The 20694-nt window shown below is 39.8% G+C and overlaps 1 protein-coding gene across 1 annotated transcript in view; it reads right to left on the reverse strand.

The window, feature by feature from the left end:
* Positions 1-439: 439 nt before the first annotated feature.
* The window catches only part of DNAL1 (dynein axonemal light chain 1), a 43819-nt gene continuing 23564 nt past the window's right edge, over positions 440-20694 (reverse strand). The window contains exons 6-8 of the mRNA XM_039468967.2: positions 12623-12749; positions 11189-11329; positions 440-2501 (exon numbers count right to left, since the gene is read on the reverse strand). Of these exons, the coding sequence (XP_039324901.1) occupies positions 2461-2501; positions 11189-11329; positions 12623-12749 (309 nt within the window). The 3' untranslated portion in view covers positions 440-2460. The remainder of the gene's footprint in view (positions 2502-11188; positions 11330-12622; positions 12750-20694) is intronic.

Below are 20694 nucleotides of genomic sequence, written 5' to 3' on the forward strand. Positions count from 1 at the left end.
CAGGAGAATTGCTTGGACCCAGGAGTCGGAGGTTGCAGAGTGCCAAGGTAGCACCACTGCACTCCCGCTTGGGAGACAAAGTGAGGCTCTGTCTCAAAAAACAAACAAATAAACAATAAAAAACAAGAATAGAAAAAATTTAAATGATCCACTAAAATGGCTTAATGGTTACACTGGAAGCACACAGAGAGAATATTCCAAGTAGGTCAAATATCTGATCCAAGAGGCATAAATGAAAGGCATTTAAATCAGCTAAATTTGTACCAGTAAAGGATAATTTAGGGAATGATTTGAGAGAATATCCTACATTTCTTCATACATCCCAACTTCCATTTTCTAATGGTGTGGGTTCCATGAACAGGGATGCATACAAGTCATTCAAATATTTGTTGAATGATACGGAATACGAATTTACATGAAATGGACAGAGAAAAGTATCTTAAATTTCGGAGAACTACTTGTAATTAAAGTCACCGAGAAACAAGGAGAAAGAGAATCAGTTTCTATATTACAGAATTCAGAAAAAACACCAAAGCTCTAAGCCGTTTAACAAATAAATTCAATATGCAATCATTTACTTCCTATTACATTTACTTCCAGGGTTACTTTTAGAAAACATACTCATAACATGGCTTCAAGCTTGCCTACTGGGTGAAGTGCAAACTTTAAGAAGATCATCTTCCCTCTCAGTTTATGGACCTTTAACATCACCAAGGAGAATGAAGGCTCATTGCCTATGGTTCATAAAAGAAATGTCCAAAGGCTTTGAGTGCATAAACCAGCTAGAGTAGGGTAAGGTTTCTTCCTATCAGATTGTAAAGAAGAGAAAAAAGAGAGCTGAAAGGGTGTTAGACCAAGTTTTCCCCTTGTTTGTATTTAGAGTTGATTGTCAAAGCAGTGGTCCCTTTTGATTAGAGTGACTTAGAAGAATCAAGTAATTCCTACATAAATGACAGTTGAAATAGTCTGAAACCCAGGACTACTTATGCAATCACTTTTAAAAATGATTCTCCCCTTTTCACTGTGATTTTATGCAAGTCAAATCACAGAAGTAGATGGGGAACAAGAATCAACCGTCTCTGAGGGACTTTAGGCACAATTTGGCAGAGGGTCCTGACTTCTTTTCTGCAATCTATTAGTGATTCAGCCATGGCCTCCTATGGACTTCATCTGCTCACTGACTACAATGTCTTACATTTTCCTGAAAATTTTTTTTACATGATAAATTCTAATCTCTCCATCTAACTATTGCTTTGCAATTTTGAGGTTAAACCACCTACATTGTTTTATGTAGGAGACAATCCTCAAACCTATTCCCATTTGCCTAGGATCTCATAATGAAACATCTCTCTTTCCTCCACAACCATGTATATAATACATTTTAAGAGCTGTTTAATTTAGAACTTCTCAAAAAATATATTTTGAAATACTACGTTTCATCATACCCTTACTTAAAACCATGACAATCACTTCTCCTAACAATGAGGGTCACCAGACCAAATCACTAGGGTAAATTTTGACATACATCAATGGCCAGCATTTAGGCTAGGAATTCAAATATAACTAATGATTTAAACATATAAGGAACTATAAAACCAAAATGCATGCTTAAGGCCAGCTCCACGAGTAATATAGCTATGTTACTGGTCAAAGAAATGATCATGACAGTCATTTCAACCACTGACTTAGATCACAAAATGACTGACTGTACACAGTGACTCAAGTGGCCATGCATATAAAAACAACCTAAATTCCAGTTGACAATGTGCACATTTTTGGAAAAACAAGTATAATCTAGACTAGAAGGTCTGTAACATATTAATTTTTCCTTTTTTCACCATATCTTTTCCGATTGAACTTTGGAGCCTTGGCTCTATGGCTGCTCTATTTCTTTTTTTTAGTATTTATTTGTTTCTAAGAGGAACTCTTTCATCACCATGCTGCCTTCAGAGCTAAAGTCATGATATATTTGTGCTTCTGAATTGTAAGGAGACAGACCTTCAGGAAAGATGTTCTAAATTTTCAAATGCATATCTTTTAAAATGTCTAACTTTAAAAAATGAATGAACTGAAAAAAGAACATTTGTTCATTTGTTATTAAAAATGACTGGTCTACAGGAAAAAAAAGATAAAGAAAAAAACAAAAAAGAAAGACAAAAAAATTACTGGTCTACAAAGGTTTTAGTAGATGGGGCTATATAGTATATAACTGAGACTGAAGACAAAAACTGAAAATTTGTGGTTTCTAAAATGAGGAATAGGATATATTAGGTTGGCATTACCAGTTTTGGGGAGAAACACTGAATAAGTTAAGGGGGGAAAAAGATGAGAATGAGTGATCTGTTTTATCTTAAGAAACTTTTGTCCCATACAGAATCTTTAAAATAGACAATTATATAAAATGTATCTATTGTTCTTATGACATTTAAATAAGTTAACACAAAGTGGGAAAAGGTGGCATTAGTTATCTTCTTCCTCATCCTCCTTAATTACTGGAGTACCTAAAATGAAAAAGAAAATTAGTACTGGTCATTCTCAACAAATTGCTAAAATTCTAGATGAAAATATTTTCCTGGCCAGGCACGGTTGCTCACGCCTATAATCCCAGCACTTTGGGAGGCAGGTGGATCACCTGAGGGTCAGGAGTTTGAGATCAGCCTGGCCAACATGGTGAAACCCATCTCTACTGAAAATACAAAACTTAGCTGGGGCATGGTGGCAGGCAGTTGTAATCCCAGTTAAATGAGAGGCTGTGGCAGGAGAATTGCTTGAACCTAGGAGGCAGAGGTTGCAGTGAGCTGAGATTGCACCCTTGTACTCCAGCCTGGGCGACAGGAGCAAAACTCTGTCTCAAAAAAAAAAAAAAAAAAAAAAAAAAAAAAATTCCTGTTAACCTGAGAAGCTCTGAGATACTATGAAGTGTGCCATAATAAAAATAATTTTACAAAATAATCTCTTTAATTTCAAATTCTCTGAAAAGCTTCTCAGGAGAATTCTCAAATGGTTTAGTATATATACTTATGAATATTAAGCCCCCTAACTGCCAAATTGCAAATAAAAATGCTTATGGCCAGGCATGGTAGCTCACTGCCTGTAATTTCCAGCACTTTGGGAGGCCAAAGTGAGAGGAGCACTTAGGCCCAGGAGTTGGAGACAAGCCTGGGCAACATAGCAAGACCCCATCTCTACAAAAAAAAAAAAAAAAAAAAAAAGCCCGGCATGGTGGTGTGAACCTGTAGTCTCTAGCTACTTTGGAGGCTGAGGTGGGAGAATCACTTGAGCCTGGGAGGTCAAGGCTGTGGCAAGCTGTGGTTATGCCACTGCATTCCAGCCTGGGTGGCAAAGTGAGACCCAGTCTCAAAATAAAATAAAATAAACCAACAAGTACCAAGCAGAAAAATAAAGTGAGTTCTGTACACATTGAAAACTTTCTGCCAGGCACGGTGGCTCACACCTGTAATCCCAGCACTTTGGAAGGCTGAGGCGGATGGATCACCTGAGGTCAGGATTTCAAGACCACCCTGGCCAACATAGTGAAACCCTGTCTCTACTAGAAATACAAAAAATTAGCTAGGTGTGGTAGCAGGCGCCTATAATTCCAGCTACTAGGAAGGCTGAGGCAGGAGACCACTTGACCTGGGGAGGCGGAGGTTGCAGTGAGCCAAGATCATGCCACTGCACTTCAGCCTGGAAAATAAGAGTGAGACTCTGTCTCGAAAAAAAAAGCTTACTATGTTAAGCATAAAGATAGAGTCATTTCCCACAATAAAATGTGTAATTACAGTATTGCAAAAAATCTGAACTGCTGTAATTGTTTAATGATCTCCCCCAGTTGCTGAACATTGGGGAGATACTGAAAAAAATAATCACTGTAGAGAAAACAAAACATATCTCTGGTTCTCACTGGGCCAAGGGCCACCCATTTCTGAGCTTTAGCATTTAAAGCCAGTCTGACCCCAGCTGACTATTCAGTCTTAACTATTCAGGCATTTACCCTGAACTCCAGCTAACCTGATCAATTCACTGTCTCCCAAACTCATCTTGCACACTTTTACCTCTGGACAACTGGTTAACAAAGTTCCTTCATTTTTTCCCCCTTTTCTTTTCTATTCTTTTTTTTTTTTAGATGGGACTTCCTATGTTGCCCAGGCTGGACTTGAACTCCTGGGCTCAAAGGATCTTTATGCCTCAGCTTCCTGAGTAACTGGGTCTATAGGTGGATGCCACCACACCCAGCTTAAAATTCCTTCATTTCATAATGTCCTCCTCAACTCTCCTCCCATCTAAACCCTACCCTTTATTAAGAACTAACTCCAGTGCCTCATTTCCCCAGTGATGCCTTCCAAGACGTCCACGTTCTTTATGGCGGTAAACATAATTTGACCTCTCTGTACATCCCACAGCATCTGTTTGTGGGACAAGTGAACTTTTTGTTGACATGCAACATACAAAGTGTACAAATTATAATGTACAGATTGATAAATGTTCATAAGGTGAGCAAAAGCTAGTTACCTGCACCCAGATTTAAGAAAGATTATCAGAACCTTAAAACTGCCTCAGACCCCCTGCCAGTCACTACACCCACAAAAGACATATTCTATGCTAATATCTAACACCATAGCCCATTTTGTTTTTTGTTTGTTTTTTAAGACAAGGTCTTGCTCTGTCACCCAGGATGGAATGCAGTGATGTGATCACAGCTCACTACAGTCTCAAACTCCCATACTCAAGCAATCTTCTTGCCTCAGCCTCCCAAATAGGATCACAGGAATGATATAGCATGTACTCTGTATCTGGTTTCTGTTTTGTTTTGTTAAGATGTAATCTCACTTTGTTGCCCAGGCTGGAGTGTGGTGGTGCAATCTTGGCTCACTGCAACCTCTGCCTCCCGGGTCCAAGTGATTCTCCTGCCTCAGCCATCCTGAGTAGCTGGGATTACAGGCATGTGCCACCATGCCTGGCTAATTTTTTTTGTATTTTTAGTAGAGATGGGGTTTCACCATGTTGGTCAGGCTGGTCTCAAACTCCTGACCTCGTGATCCTCCTGCCTTGGCCTCCAAAAGTGCTGGATTACAGGCATGAGCCACCGTGCCCCGCCTGGCTTCTTTTATTCAACATTATGTTTGTAGCCCGGCGCGGTGGCTCACGCCTGCAATCCCAGCACTTTGGGAGGCCGAGGCGGGTGGATCACGAGGTCAAGAGATCGAGACCATCCTGGTCAACATGGTGAAAACCCGTCTCTACTAAAAATACAAAAAATCAGCTGGGCATGGTGGCACGTGCCTGAAATCCCAGCTACTCAGGAGGCTGAGGCAGGAGAATTGCCCGAACCCAGGAGGTGGAGGTTGTGGTGAGCCGAGGTCGCGCCATTGCACTCCAGCCTGGGTAACAAGAGCGAAACTCTGTCTCAAAAAAAACCCAAAAAAAAACCATTATGTTTGTATGATTCATCCGTGATGTGTAAAATTGTAGTTCATTCATTTTTATTGCTGTTTAATATTCCATTGTATGACTATACCGTAATTTATCTATCTATTCTATTGTTTAAAACATTTAAGTTGTTTCTAATTTTTAGCTATTGAAATATTGCTACTATGAACATTCTCATAGGTGTCTTTTGGTAACATACTCACCCTTTTCTTTGGGGTATGTAGTTAGGAAGGAAATTGCTGAGTCACAAGTGTAGAGCTTTTGTAGATAATGCCAATTTCCCAAGGTGGTTATACCAAGTTACATAACCATCCTATACAGTATAAGAGTTGCCTCGCATCCTTACTAGCATTTGGTATTGTCTGTCTTTCTCACTTTAGATTTTAAAGATCCCTCAGTTTTGCTTATGAGCAATGGAAGAGAAACAAAAACAGGCAAGTTTTCAGCCGTGGCCATCTCTATTCTGGTTTATCCCACTGGTTTAGAAGAGACTGAGGCGGTTCTTCTAGGGCCTGTTCAGATTGACATGAAGTCAATATTTGATCCAAAAGGCCATAAGGCAATTTGACCTATTCAAATTCTGCATGGAGGGTTCTATTTTTTTCTTTTTTGTTTTGTTTTATTCTGAGATGGAGTCTCGCTCTGTTGCCCAGGCTGGAGTGCAGTAGCATGATTCGGCTCACTACAACCTCTGCCTCCCAGGTTCAAGTGATTCTCCTGCCTCAGCCTCCCAAGTAGCTGGAATTACAGGCATCCACCACCACGTCCAGCTAATTTTTCTATTTTTAGTAGAGACAGTTTCACCAGGCTGGCCAGGCTGGTCTTGAAGTCCCGACCTCAGGTTATCTGCCCGCCTCAGCCTCCCAAAGTGCTGAGATTACAGGAGTGAACCACCATGTCCGGCCAGCTACTGTCTTTTATTTGACCCTTTCTTTCCAGTTTTTGAAGATACAGCAGGAAATAATCTTCTCTGAAGATACTTGATAAAAATTCCTCTAAAACAAAAACACATGCTTCAACTTCATTGACAAAAATTTACTGCAGTTTTGCACCTGGATCTACTTCAGCTGGCAGATGAGCTGATTGTTGCATTCACCCTGATAGCCAGGTGTGACCATCTCCTTGAGGAAACCCATTCTATTTTTTGTAGCATGACAGGCCACTGAGAGGTGGATAGGGCACAAGAACCGTAGATCTCCTGGAAATGCTTCTCTGGGGAGGTAATTTCATGAATGAGGTGTTCCAAGCAAATTGAGAGGTGAGACCCCTCACCTCCTTCTATTTCACCTCCTCCCTCCCCCTCCTTCCAGATGGGAAGGAGGGTGAAGAAGGAAAAAATAAATAAATAAAGTAAGATACCAAAGAGCTGGGAAAATGACTCCCTCTTTAGTTCCCAGCATTTCTGCTATCTGTTAACCTTGAAAGAGCTGCAAATCAATGTTATCTCTGCAGGCTGGAGGGTTCATGCCCCCACGTCTCCATGGACCAGGCTCCCTCCTGGAAACACCTCTGCCAACAAACAGCTTGTTGCTTTTGTCTTGTCTGTGTAAGCCCCCTTCCCTGCTGGTCCCCGCTCATGCTGCATATGAATTAGCAAATCAATGAAGCCAAAAGATTGTAAGGTTGGATATCCAGCAAATGGACAATGACATAGTTCTGCCTCAGTTTCCCCTTTAGCGTCGTAAACCTATAAAAGGGGAGAGAAGTTGCAGCTTGGGGAGCTCAGTGAATGAGACTGTAGCCCCCCGAAGCTCCCGGCTGGATAAAGAGCCACTTCCTCCCACAGTTCAGTGTTCAAGAGGTTTGTTCCCTGCCGCTCCTCTTTCAAAATGACAGCAAACTTGCCCAGGTACTCCTCAATCACTGTGTTGTCTCTCAGTGGGACAAGAGGGATGGCCTTATTCTTTACTTTGGCTTGTCCATGTTTCGACAGACTTCAGATTTGGAAATCCCCAGTGTGAGATATAGAGGGTTTCTCTTCAAACAGCCTGCTCAATCTTTCACTCTTTAATTCTCAGTACCCACTCCCCCATTTCTTCTCCTTTTCTTCTATAACTTTACTACATGCCTAAGCATGCCACAGCACCAGTGATGTTATCAGCACCAGCTCACATCCCTTTCCTTATTTAAGAAAAGACTACTAGCTCTCTAGTTCGCTGCTGACAACCCTTTCCTCCTTTCCCCTCTTTCTCATTATGTATCTACCTTATCTAAAAAAATTTAAATGTTTAGCCAATCAAATCCAGTTTAAATTGTGCAGTCCAACCCCAGCCAATAAAGAAAAGACACAAAAGCAAAAGTCGAATTAAAATAAAAACTTCTGCCGGGCGCGGTGGCTCAAGCCTGTAATCCCAGCACTTTGGGAGGCCGAGGTGGGTGGATCACGAGGTCAAGAGATCGAGACCATCCTGGTCAACATGGTGAAACCCCGTCTCTACTAAAAATACAAAAAAATTAGCTGGGCATGGCGGCGCGTGCCTGTAATCCCAGCTACTCAGGAGGCTGAGGCAGGAGAATTGCCTGAACTCAGGAGGCGGAGGTTGCGGTGAGCCGAGATCGCACCATTGCACTCCAACCTGGGTAACAAGAGCGAAACTCCGTCTCAAAAAAAAAATAAAAATAAAAATAAGAATAATAAAAACTTCTACTCTCCTTTGTTCTGTGTGCTCTTGTAGCAACCACTCATACAGGAGACACCCTTCTGCGCAAAAGTATATTTGCTTTGCTAAAAAATCCTTTGTCTAAGTGCCCATTTTTCCTTAAGACTCTGAGCCTCATTTCTAACCGTTCTGGTGGCCCATACAGGGATTCCCATTCTCCTTCAGGAGGGGGTCTTCAGTCTCCCCATCCAGGGGGAGATGTGTCCCACTGTCTCATTGCAGTGGCCTCAGGGATGGGAGATTGAGACCCACCCGTTGTGATAAATAAATCCGAGCTCTAAGCAACATGAAGAGGAATAGCTTGTAACACCACAGAGACTAACTCTGCGCATAGACCAAAGAAAAAAACATCACAAGGGCGACAAAGTATTTCCTTAGTAGTTGGGATATTCTGGAGGTTGAAAGTGTGTGAATAGTGCTAAGCACTACTGCTGTGCAAGGTAAGTAAGTCCTCTCCGCAGTTTCGTAGTCACTCATCCAGCTTAAGGTAGAAGCAGCCAGAGTAGACAAAGAGAAAGAAGGGTACATTTCTAATATGAAGAATTAAACCTTAACACAGCCTCAAGAGCAAGTAGTCAAGAGATTCCTAATACAAAGAATTGAGCCTCAAAGCCTCAGTAAGCTTCTAGAAAGAAGATGAGAAACCTCTAGTAGAAGTTGAACCCCACTCCCGTACCACACAACCTCTGAGATAAGAAACATTTCAAGTAAGACAGAAAAAATAAAAAGTCAAAAAGGTGCTGAAATTCCTTCTGATAGTCCCTTGAGGCTTATGTTAAAATATTAGAAAAATAATATGCAGCATTTTTAGGTTCTGAGGGGTGACTTTTACAAACACATCACTAAGAATTTTCTCTAGGCAAAGTCTTGTAATGGCTCTCTGCACCAGTAAACTCATACCATCAATCCTTTTGATGCATACAACAAAGGCCAAGAAGTGTGTATCTGGCAATTCCAAGGAGTAAGGTTTCACTACTAGTCATCTAAGAAGTACTCTATCTAAGTTTCTGCTGCCAGGAATCATGTAGGAATGAATCCAGTCATTTAAACCTGAGCTGTTTTCCTTTCCTCTGCTCCTTCTTTGCCCAAAGTGTCTGTTTTGCCTGGGTGGCTTTGAGGGTTGATAAGCCTTCCTCTTTTTCAGGAGGTTTTCAGGAATCAAAGAGATTTTTATTTGTTCTTGCTCTGCCATCTTTCTAGTGTTGCAGCCACTGATCCAGACTGAATTTCTTAACAGCCAGCTAAACTGAATCAGGGAAGTATTATTCAAAGTCAAAATAGAGGTTGATTTATATTAAAATATATCTTATACATTTGCATTTTTGGATCGATTTAAAATCTAAAATAATAATAACTTTTTATTTTGTTTCTGAGACAGAATCTTGCTCTGTCACCCAGGCTGGAGTGCAGTGGTGCCATCTTAGCTCACTGCAGCCACTACCTCCCAGGTTCAAGCAATTCTCCTGCCTCAGTCTCCTGAGTAACTGGAATTACAGGCACCCACCTATAATTAGATCCAGCTAATTTTGTATTTTTAGTAGAGACAGAGTTTCACCATGCTGGCCAGGCTGGTCTCAAACTCCTGACCTCAAGCGATCCTCCTACCTTGGCCTCCCAAAGTGCTAGGATTGCAGATGTGAGCCACTGCACCAGCTGACAATAACATATATTTTGAATACTTACTTTATGCTATGCACAACATTTAGCATAGATTATCTCCATGTGTTCAGTGTTTCACATAGTTTATTTCATTTAATCCTCATAATAATACTCTGATATATGTTCTAAAATGATTACTAATGGTACTATTATCATCTCCAATTTTTAGATTACAAACAAACAAGGTTTGGTGAGATTAATTAATTAGCACAATTTCACAAAAGCTATTAAGTGGAGGGGCTGGGCCTCGACTCAGTTAATCATGGTTATGTACTGATGCTGACACAGCTTAGATATTGGGAAACTAAGATTGGGGATGAGGGGAGAGAAAGTGAGAGAAAACACCACAATTTTGATCCAATTGTAAAAAAGCAATTGCTTACCATGTATTTCTGATTATTCTGAAGAATCTGAAAAATTTTTGATTCCGATCAAAATTTGTGACCTTTTGTCACCTTTCTGACTTGAGAACAAGTCTAGCTTTCTTTCACTTTTTAACTTGCTTCAATGAGCTAGAAGTTTATTTTTCTTTTACGTAAAAGTACAAGTAGATAGTAGATAGACATGGATCTTTGTGTTTTCTGGAAGTCAGGACCCTTCTCTCCTACGCTTACATGGGTGACCTCTTTGTGACTGAGGGAAGAGTGAGAAAAGGAGGACGCTCTGCACCAAACCCTGAAGAATTCCAGCTTTAATCCAATGTAACAGCAGAAAGTTTGTATCAGGAAAAAAATAAATATACACTTTTTTTTTTTTTTAATAAACACAGGGTTTTTCTTAGTATATTGCCAAGGCTGATCTCAAACTCTTGGCCTCAAGAAATCTTCATGCCTTGTTGAGTAGCTTGGGACTACAGAAATATGCCACTGTGACTAGCCCCACATATATTTATAAGGCCTAGCTTTCTTATAAGCTTTTGCTCTAGGAAGACTCTTGTGCCAGTCTAAATATCCCAGCAGTTTTTCATCTCACCTTGGCCCAAACCTAGACCACTCAATTTTGTATAGATAGAAATAACCTGGAAGATCAGGGGCATTTTTATTTAGTTTTTCTCCTCTTCATGATTCCATGCCACAAATTCCTTTTTTTTTTTTTTTTTTGAGACAAAGTCTTGCTCTGTTGCCCAGGATGGCATGCAATGGTGTAATCTCGGCTCACTGCAACCTCTGCCTCCCAGGTTCAAGCGATTATCCTCCCTCAGCCTCCAGAGTAGCTGGGATTACAGGTGTGCAGCACCATGCCTGGCTAATTTTTGTATTTTTAGTAGAGGCAGGGTTTCACCATGTTGGTCAGGCTGGTCTCGAACTCCTGACCTTGTGATCTGCCCATCTCAGCCTCCTAAAGTGCTGGGATTACAGGTGTGAGCCATCATACCCAGCCTATACAAGTTCCATTTTTATGCCTGGAAAACATGTCCAAACCAGCTCAGAATCACTCACCATCCAGCTTTTTCAGTTTGGGCACTCTCTTGCTTGCTTCTTCAATCCAGTTGTTCTCAGCAGAATGTTTCTCTTCCAAGGGATTGCCTACAAACACCAGGTCTTCCAGGCAGGGCAGTTCTGCCAGCTTCACAAACTCAGCTACAAGTGCAAACAATATTTTCCGTATTAAAACAGCAAGTTTTGCCGGGCGCGGTGGCTCAAGCCTGTAATCCCAGCACTTTGGGAGGCCGAGGCGGGTGGATCACAAGGTCGAGAGATCGAGACCATCCTGGTCAACATGGTGAAACCCCGTCTCTACTAAAAGTGCAAAAAATTAGCTGGGCATGGTGGTGCGTGCCTGTAATCCCAGCTACTCAGGAGGCTGAGGCAGGAGAATCGCCTGAGCCCAGGAGGCGGAGGTTGCGGTGAGCCGAGATCGCGCCATTGCACTCCAGCCTGGGTAACAAGAGCGAAACTCCGTCTCAAAAAAAAAAAAAAAACAGCAAGTTTTACTGTTAAAATTTTGGGGATTAAATTCCAGTATCATTAACCCTCAGTTTGTGACTATTCATGACAATTAGTTGTTTAAGATTTTGAAAGAAGCTAGGGAAGTTATACCATATAAAGTCATTCTCAGAAGACATTACAGGATGGGAGGGAAAAAGAAGACATACCTCTCTACTTTAAATGCTAGCCGAAGGATGAAAGAAGAGGAGATAAGGTTCAGAGTCAAAAAGAACAAATTGCTCTCCAGTGACAGGTCTTTATGCTGTGCTGCTGCAGTGTGGGTTAAGCTAACCTGCCTTTGTCTGTACCCATTCCCTCATCCTTGAATTCTTAAAACAACTCATTCAAATCTCTATTGCAGAACTTATCACAAAGTTTTCTGTTTGTTTGCTTGTTTGTTTTGTTTTGAGACAAAGTCTCACTCTGTTGCCCAGGCTGGAGTGCAATGGCACGATATCTACTCACTGCAAACTCTGTCTCCTGGGTTAAAGCAATTCTCATGCCTCAGCCTCCCAAGTAGCTGGGACTACAGCCATGCACCACCATGCCTGGCTAATTGTATTTTTAGTAGAGACAGGGTTTTGCTATGATGGCCAGACTAGTCTCGAACTTCTGAACTCAGGTGATCTGCCTGCCTCAGCCTCCCTAAATGCTGGGATTATAGGCATGAGCCATTGCATCTGGCCTCTTATCACAAAGTTTTATAATTATTAGCTTACAAACTAATTTTCCCCACTAAGCTGTGAACAACTCCTTGAGGGCAGGGATAATGTCCTATTCCATGTGTATCCAAAGAGACTGGTATAGTTTATCGCATGTAAGTGAATGAATTATGTACACTTTCTGTGCTTAGAAATCAATGTTCTCATTTTGCATCTTTTTCCTTGCAGAATACTTTCTATAAACAGGAGGTAGAAGGTTAGCAAAGGGCCACTCTCAGCTTACCCCAGTCTTTTACCAGGTTATTAGACATGTAGAGAATCTTCAATTTCTTCATTACGTGGATCCCTTTCAACTTCTCAATAAAATTGTAGGAGATCCACAGTTCTTCTAATGTGTCCCCTACTGCCTCCTGAAAAAGAACAAAATTTGAATTTGATTTACATGCTTATGTTTAACCTTTTCTTTCTGTCTTCTTCTTTATAAATATACAGATAATGGCTTTAAAGCAAACTAAGACTCTGCCTGTCTACTTGTAGAAGAGCTAATAGTTGTGTGGGAGGTTATTTTTTCTCATTAAGTGAGCCAAGTAGGGCCGGGCGCGGTGGCTCAAGCCTGTAATCCCAGCACTTTGGGAGGCCGAGGCGGGTGGATCACGAGGTCAAGAGATCGAGACCATCCTGGTCAACATGGTGAAACCCTGTCTCTACTAAAAATACAAAAAAAATTAGCTGGGCATGGTGGCGCGTGCCTGTAATCCCAGCTACTCAGGAGGCTGAGGCAGGAGAATTGCCTGAACCCAGGAGGCGGAGGTTGCGGTGAGCCGAGATCGCGCCATTGCACTCCAGCCTGGGTAACAAGAGTGAAATTCTGTCTCAAAAAAAAAAAAAAAAAAAAAAAAAAAGTGAGCCAAGTAGAACATTCTCTTCCCTTCTTCACTAATTTGAACTCTTCCTTCTCTGATTGTGCCACTAAAAAAAAAAAATCCAAAACATAATACTTTACTAAGAATAGCCAATGAAATCACCAAGAAGGGAAATAATAGTACTATCTTAATGGTATGGTTTTCAAATTATATTCCTATAAAGTATATTCATCCCTACAATATCTGCTTTAAAGCAGATAAGGCAGGTTATTTAATTTCTATTATAGAGGGATTAAGAGCTTTTTCTAAGAATACACTGTTATTAAATAATAGAGCTAGGTCTAAAATTCAAGGTCTTCCCCAACATTTATTATGATAATTTTCAAATATAAAAAAGTTGCTTTTGTTTTGTTTTAGTTTTGTTTGAGAGAGGGCCTTGTTCTGTCACCCAGACTGGGGTGCAGTGGCACACTCAACAGCTAACTGCAGCCTCAACCTCCCCCAGGCTCAAGCAATCCTCTCACCTCAGCCTCCCTAGTAGCTGGGACTACAGGTGCACACTACCACATCTGGCTAATTTTTGTCTTTTTGGTAGAGATTTGCCCAGGCTGGCCTTGAACTCCTGGACTCAAGGGATCTGCCTGCCTGGGCCTCCCAAAGTGCCGGGATTATAGGCATGAGCCACTGTGCCCATCCAACAATACAATGTCCTATATGTATTTGTGAGTAGATAATAAAGACAAGATTTTACTGAAGAGTCTAGTGAATATCAATGAGGAAAACCTGGCAAAGTTTGATGAATCAATTCAGTGAAATCTATCATTCAATAAACTGACTCAGGAATTAGACAATAACTCAACAGTCATTTAACAAACTGGTCAGCCTCTGCATGTAAACAAATCATGAATCCCCCCAGTTTCTTATTCTGTAAAATGAAGAGATTGGCACCATGAGATACCACCTCATACCCATTAGGATGGCTACTATCAAAATCCAGAAAATAGTATTAGTAACGTTGTGGAGAAATTGGAACCTTGTACACAGTTGGCAGGGAGATAAAATGGTACAGCTGCTATGGAAAACAGTTTGGCAGTTCCTTAAAAAATTAAAACAGAATTATTGTATGGTAATTGATATCACTCAACGGGCGATCCAGCCATTCTACTTCTGGGCATATATTCAGAAGAAATGAAAGCGGAGTCTCGAGAGATTGGTACACCCACGTTCACAGTAGCAAATTCACAATAGCACAGTAGGGTAACTATAATTAACAATAATGCGTACAGTCATGCAATGCATACCATTTCAATCAATGATTAACTCCATATACAATGGTGGTGCCATAAGACTATAATAGGGCTGAAAGATTTCTATTGCCTAGTGATATCCCAGCAGTTATAATGTCATAGCACAAGGTATTATTCATGTTTGTGGTGATATTAGTATAAAAATGTATGCATAACACATACATTTACGTATAATACATAATAATAATAAATGACAATATTACTGGTTTATATATTTACTATATTTTTTATGGTTATTTTAGAGTATACCCCTTCTATGTATGTAAAAAAAAAAAGCTAACTGTAAAACAGCCTCAGGCAGGCCCTTCAGGAAGTATTCTAGAAAGAAAGCACTGATGTCATAGGAAATGAGGGCTCCATGTGTGTTATTACCCCTGACGACTTTCCAGTGGGACAAGATGTGGAGTGGAAGACAGCAATGTTGACACTGGGTAGGCTTAGGCTAATGTATGTATTTATGTTCTCATTTTTACAAAAATGTGTAAAAAGTAAAAAAGATTTAAAAATTTAAAAATAGGAAAAAGCTTATAGAAAGCTTACATAAGGATACAAAGAAAGAAAATATTTTCGTACAGCTATACGATGTGTTTGTGTTTCTAGCTGAGTGTTATTACAAAAAGTCAAACAGTTAAAAAAAAATTGAAAAGTTTATAAAGTTTAAAAAGTTGACCAGTTGCAGTGGCTCACACCTGTAATCTCAACATTTTGGGAGGCCAAGGCAGGCAGATCACTTGAGGCCAGGAGTTTGAGACCAGCCTAGCCAACACAGAGAAATCCCATCTGTACTAAAAATATTTTTTTAAAAAATTAGCCAGGCATGGTGGTGAGCACCTGTGATCCCAGCTACTTGGAAGGCTGAGGCAGGAGAATAGCTTGAACCCAGGAGGCAGAAGTTGCAGTGAGCTGAGATCAAGCCACTGCACACCAGCCTGGGTGACAGAGTGAAACTGCCTCAATAAAAAAAAAAAAGGTTACAGTAAGCAAACGTTAATTTATTATTGAAGAAAGAAAAACATATTATTTTAATTAATTTATTCATTTATTTAGAGACACAGTCTTGCTCTGTTGTCCAGACTGGAGTGCAGTGGTGTGATCACAGCTCACTGCAAACTCAAACTTCTGGGCTCAAGCAATCCTCAGTTTCCTGATACCCAGGGACTAGTGTGTATCACCACACCCAACTAACATGTATTTTTTTTTGTAGAGATGGGGTCTCACTATGTTGCCCATGCTTGACTCCATCTATTGACCTCAAGTGATCCCGCTGCCTCAGCCTCCTCAAGTGCTGGCATTACAGATGTAAGCCACTGTGCCCAGCCAAAAACTTGCTTATAAATTAAGTGTAGCCTGTGTACAGTGTTTTATAAAATCTACAGTTGTGTACAGTAATGCCCTAGGCCTTCACATTCACTCACCACTCACTCACTGACTCATCCAGAGCAACTTGCAGTCTTGCAAGTTCCATGTATGATAACTGCTCTACACACCTGTACCATCTCTTATATTTCACACTGTATTTTTACTGTACTTTTTCTATGTTTAGCTATACAAATACTTACCATTGTGTTTCAATTGTCTGCAGCACTCAGTACAGTAATATGCTGAACAGGTTTGTGGCCTAGGAGCAATAGGCTATACCATATAGCCTAGGGGTGTAGTAGGCTATACCATCTAGGTTTGTCTAAGCATACTTTATGATGTTCACACAACAAAACTGCCTAATAATGCATTTCTCAGAATATATCCCAGTCATTACGTGATGCATGACTGTATTTCAAAATAGCTGGAAGAGAAGATTCTGAATGTTCTCACTACAAAGAAATAATAAATTATTGAGTGATTGATGTGCTAATTACCTTGGTTTGATCATTACAGAACATATATATATATATATATATATATATATATATATATATATACATATATATATGTATATGTGTGTGTGTGTGTTTGTCAAAACATCACACTGTCCCCTATGAATAGGTACAAAATATGGAACCTGCAATCAGCTTGCCAAGGTCTGACTAAAATACAATGTGTTAATTTAAGAATTACTCAGAAATCAATTTATATAAGGCCTTATAGGAATTAAAACTACTGAATTCTACTGAAGGACATAAAAAATATGAATACATCTTCTTGTAAGATTCATTATTATAAAGATATAACTTCTTTCCAAATCAACTCACAAATTTAATATTTAGGAGTTTTTCATACATGGAAAAGATGGGAGAGCAATACAACTTGTACAAAGTTTGCAACAATCTAAGGGTCTATCAGCAGTGGAGTAGCTAAATATGTTAATACTATGCATTGAGGAAAACAACAAGGTAGAACTTACTTGTGTGTGCTGAAATGGAATAATTTACCAGATGTATTACGATAACTTGATAAAATGATTCTCAAGTTTCTCTGAAGAGTATGCTCATAAATATTTTGAAAAAAGAGAGAGGACTTGTTTTAATAGATATAAAAACACATTTTAAAGTTAAAGAAAATTAAAGCAGCATGATATTGAAGCTGAAATGTATAGAAAGAACAACAAACAGAAAGAAAGTGACTAGCAACCAGGAACCTACCCATGCATATCCAGGAGTTTAGCAGGTGGCATTTCCAAACAGCAGGAAAAGGAGACTTTTCAATTAATGGCTAATCAATTAAAGAAGAAGAAAAAAGACATGATACCTGCCTCGTGACACATGTAAAAATAAACTCCACATGGTTTAAAAGTATAGACTTAAAATTTTTAATTAAAAAAGAAAAGATAATACTATTTTTACAATCTAGTAGGACCATCTATGTAAAATACAAAACACTGAAACCACAAAGATTTGACTAAAAAAATTTTTTAAATACCATTTGGCAACCATGAATAAGGTAAAAAGACAAGAGACAAATGAAGAAAATATATCAGTAATTTTGAAAACTGCATTAAATTTCAATATGGAACCTGCAATCAGATTGCCAAGGTCTGACTAATGTGACTTAAGTCCTCCACTTCTTCTTCTTCTCTGCCCCGCCCACTTTCCCTCTGCCCTCTCCCCTCCTTCATTAGCTTCTTTTTTGTTTGTTTCTCCAAATTATCTGTCAGTGAACACTTAGGCTGTTTCCACCTTTTGGCTATTATAAATAATGCTACTCCAAACATGAGTGCATTTTTTGTTTGTTTGTATTTTTTTGTTGTTATTTTGCTTTTTTTTTCTTCTTTTTTTCTATTTTTAAGGGAAAAATAATCAGTATTTTAACAGAAATAGTATTAATAATATATACAAGATTTTTAGAAATCAATCAGTACAAACAAGTATAAAAAGTCTTTCTCACTTTGTACCCCAGCTCCCTTTCCCAGAAGTAACAGCCATCACCAGAAATATTCTATGCATATATGTACATATAAATATTCACTTTGCTTTTTCTATACCTAACATATCTTGCAAATATTCCATCTCAACACACAGACAGAAGTTCCACCTCATTGTTTTTCCTCAATGCATAGTATTTATTAATGTATTTAGCTAGCCCACTGCTGACAGACACTTAAGATTATTGCAGTCTTTTGTACAAGCTATGCTACAGTGAAATACTTGCTCCACCATTTTTGTCCATGTATGAAAAACTCCTAAATATAGAATAGTTGGGACAAAGTAAATATATATTGAATATTGTGATAGTTATTGACAAACTGCCTGTCTTAGCAACAGTGTTTAAGAATGCCTGTTCATAACTGTTACGCCAGGCACATTGTCCATTGGGTAGCACTGCTAAAAAAAAAAAAAAAAAAAGGGCCAGGCACCGTGGCTCAAGCCTGTAATCCCAGCACTTTGGGAGGTCGAGGCGGGTGGATCACGAGGTCAAGAGATCGAGACCATCCTGGTCAACATGGTGAAACCCCGTCTCCACTAAAAATACAAAAACTTAGCTGGGCATGGTGGCGCGTGCCTGTAATCCCAGCTACTCAGGAGGCTGAGGCAGGAGAATTGCTTGAACCCAGGAGGCGGAGGTTGCGGTGAGCCGAGATCGTGCCATTGTACTCCAGCCTGGGTAACAAGAACGAAACTACGTCTCAAAAAAAAAAAAAAAACGTCAAGAGGTATCTGTGACAATGAATAGAGAAAATCTCCTATTTCATGCTAAAAAAAAAAAAAAAAAAAGCCGGGCGCAGTGGCTCAAGCCTGTAATCCCAGCACTTTGGGAGGCCGAGGCGGGTGGATCACAAGGTCGAGAGATCGAGACCATCCTGGTCAACATGGTGAAACCCCGTCTCTACTAAAAATACAAAAAAAATTAGCTGGGCATGGTGGCACGTGCCTGTAATCCCTGCTACTCAGGAGGCTGAGGCAGGAGAATTGCCTGAACTCAGGAGGCGGAGGTTGCGGTGAGCCGAGATCGTGCCATTGCACTCCAGCCTGGGTAACAAGAGTGAAACTCCATCTCAAAAAAAAAAAAAAAATTTTGGCCGGGCGCAGTGGCTCAAGCCTGTAATCCCAGCACTTTGGGAGGCCGAGGCGGGTGGATCACGAGGTCGAGAGATCGAGACCATCCTGGTCAACATGGTGAAACCCCGTCTCTACTAAAAATACAAAAAATTAGCTGGGCATGGTGGCACGTGCCTGTAATCCCAGCTACTCAGGAGGCTGAGGCAGGAGAATTGCCTGAACCCAGGAGGCGGAGGTTGCGGTGAGCCGAGATCGCGCCATAGCACTCCAGCCTGGGTAACAAGAGCGAAACTCCGTCTCAAAAAAAAAAAAAAAAAAAAAGAATACCTGCTCACTATACTTGAATACTTTACATAACTGAGCCTCGTTTCTTTACCTTAAAATGAGGATAACGTTATCTACTTGTGAGCTGGAAATGAGATAATGCATGTAAAGAGCCTGCTGTGTAGTCAATAAAGATAACTACAACAATAATATAATAACATTTTTAATAATGGATATTAGGAATATTGAAGAGTACCTATCATTCAGTAAGAAAAAGATAAATTTAGTAGAAAAGTAGCTTAAAAATGTGTTTGGTCAATTTCCAAAAGATGAAGTCTAAATGATCAGTACATAAAAAGACGTTCAGCCAGGCACAATGGTTCATGCCTTTAGTCCTAAGCACTTTGGGAGGCCAACATGAGCAGATTGCTCGAGCTCAGGAGTTCAAGATCAGCCTGGGCAACATAGGGAAATCATGTCTCTACCAAAAAAAAAAAAAAATAGCCAGGTGTGGTGGTACATGCCTCTAGTCCCACGTACTTGGAAGGCTGAGGCAGGAGGATCACTTAAGCCCAGGAGGTCAAGGAGGTTGCAGTGAGCTGAGATCGTGCTACTACACTCCAGTCTGGGTGACAAAGTCAGATTGCTGCCTCACAAAAAGTATATATATAAATATATGTATTAATTATATTATATTATAAAATTTAATATAAAATTATATTAAATATTACATAAAAATATAAAGAAAAGACGTTCAAAGTCACAACTGACTAGACAATGGAAATTAAAATAACACAGTACCTGCCACAAATAGTGGCCCATAGTCCCAGCTACTGAGGAGATTCGAGGCAGGAGGGTCACTTGAGCCCAGGAGTTTGAGTCCTGCCTGGGCAACATAGAGAGACCCTGTCTCAAAAAAAAAAAAAAAGAAAAAAAGTCAACAATAGCACCAGACTCCATTTTGCCTATCGTATTGGCAAATGTTAAAAATATGAATACTACTCAATGATGTTGAGGGTGGAGGGGAAAATCCTCATCCATGCACCAGTGATGGAAATAGAAATTAGCATTAGCATTGTGGGAACAATTTGAGGTACCTATCAAAAATTTAAATGCACAAAAATATCCTCAGCTTTTTGACTTATAAAAATCTATCCCATCATATGTAAATACAAAACTAACTTCTGAGTCAAAGATGTTCATTGCAGCATGATTTGTAATAGCAAGAAAAGAAAAAGGAAGAAATTGAGAGAGCAAGAGAGAAAGAGCACTCACACTCCTCACTCAGAAAAAAAAAAAACCTGGAAATAATCTAAATGCCAGAAGTATAGGAATAGTTAAATACATTATTGTACACTGATACTGTGGAAAACTATACAGCTATTTTTTAAAGTATTAAATCTGCATGTATTGACATTGAAGGATATTATTATTATTGAATGAAAAAGCTAAATTATAGGAAAAAATGCCTTGTACACTAGCAAACAA

This window comes from Saimiri boliviensis, chromosome 2, assembly GCF_048565385.1.
Source record: "Saimiri boliviensis isolate mSaiBol1 chromosome 2, mSaiBol1.pri, whole genome shotgun sequence".
Taxonomy (NCBI): Eukaryota; Metazoa; Chordata; class Mammalia; order Primates; family Cebidae; genus Saimiri; species Saimiri boliviensis.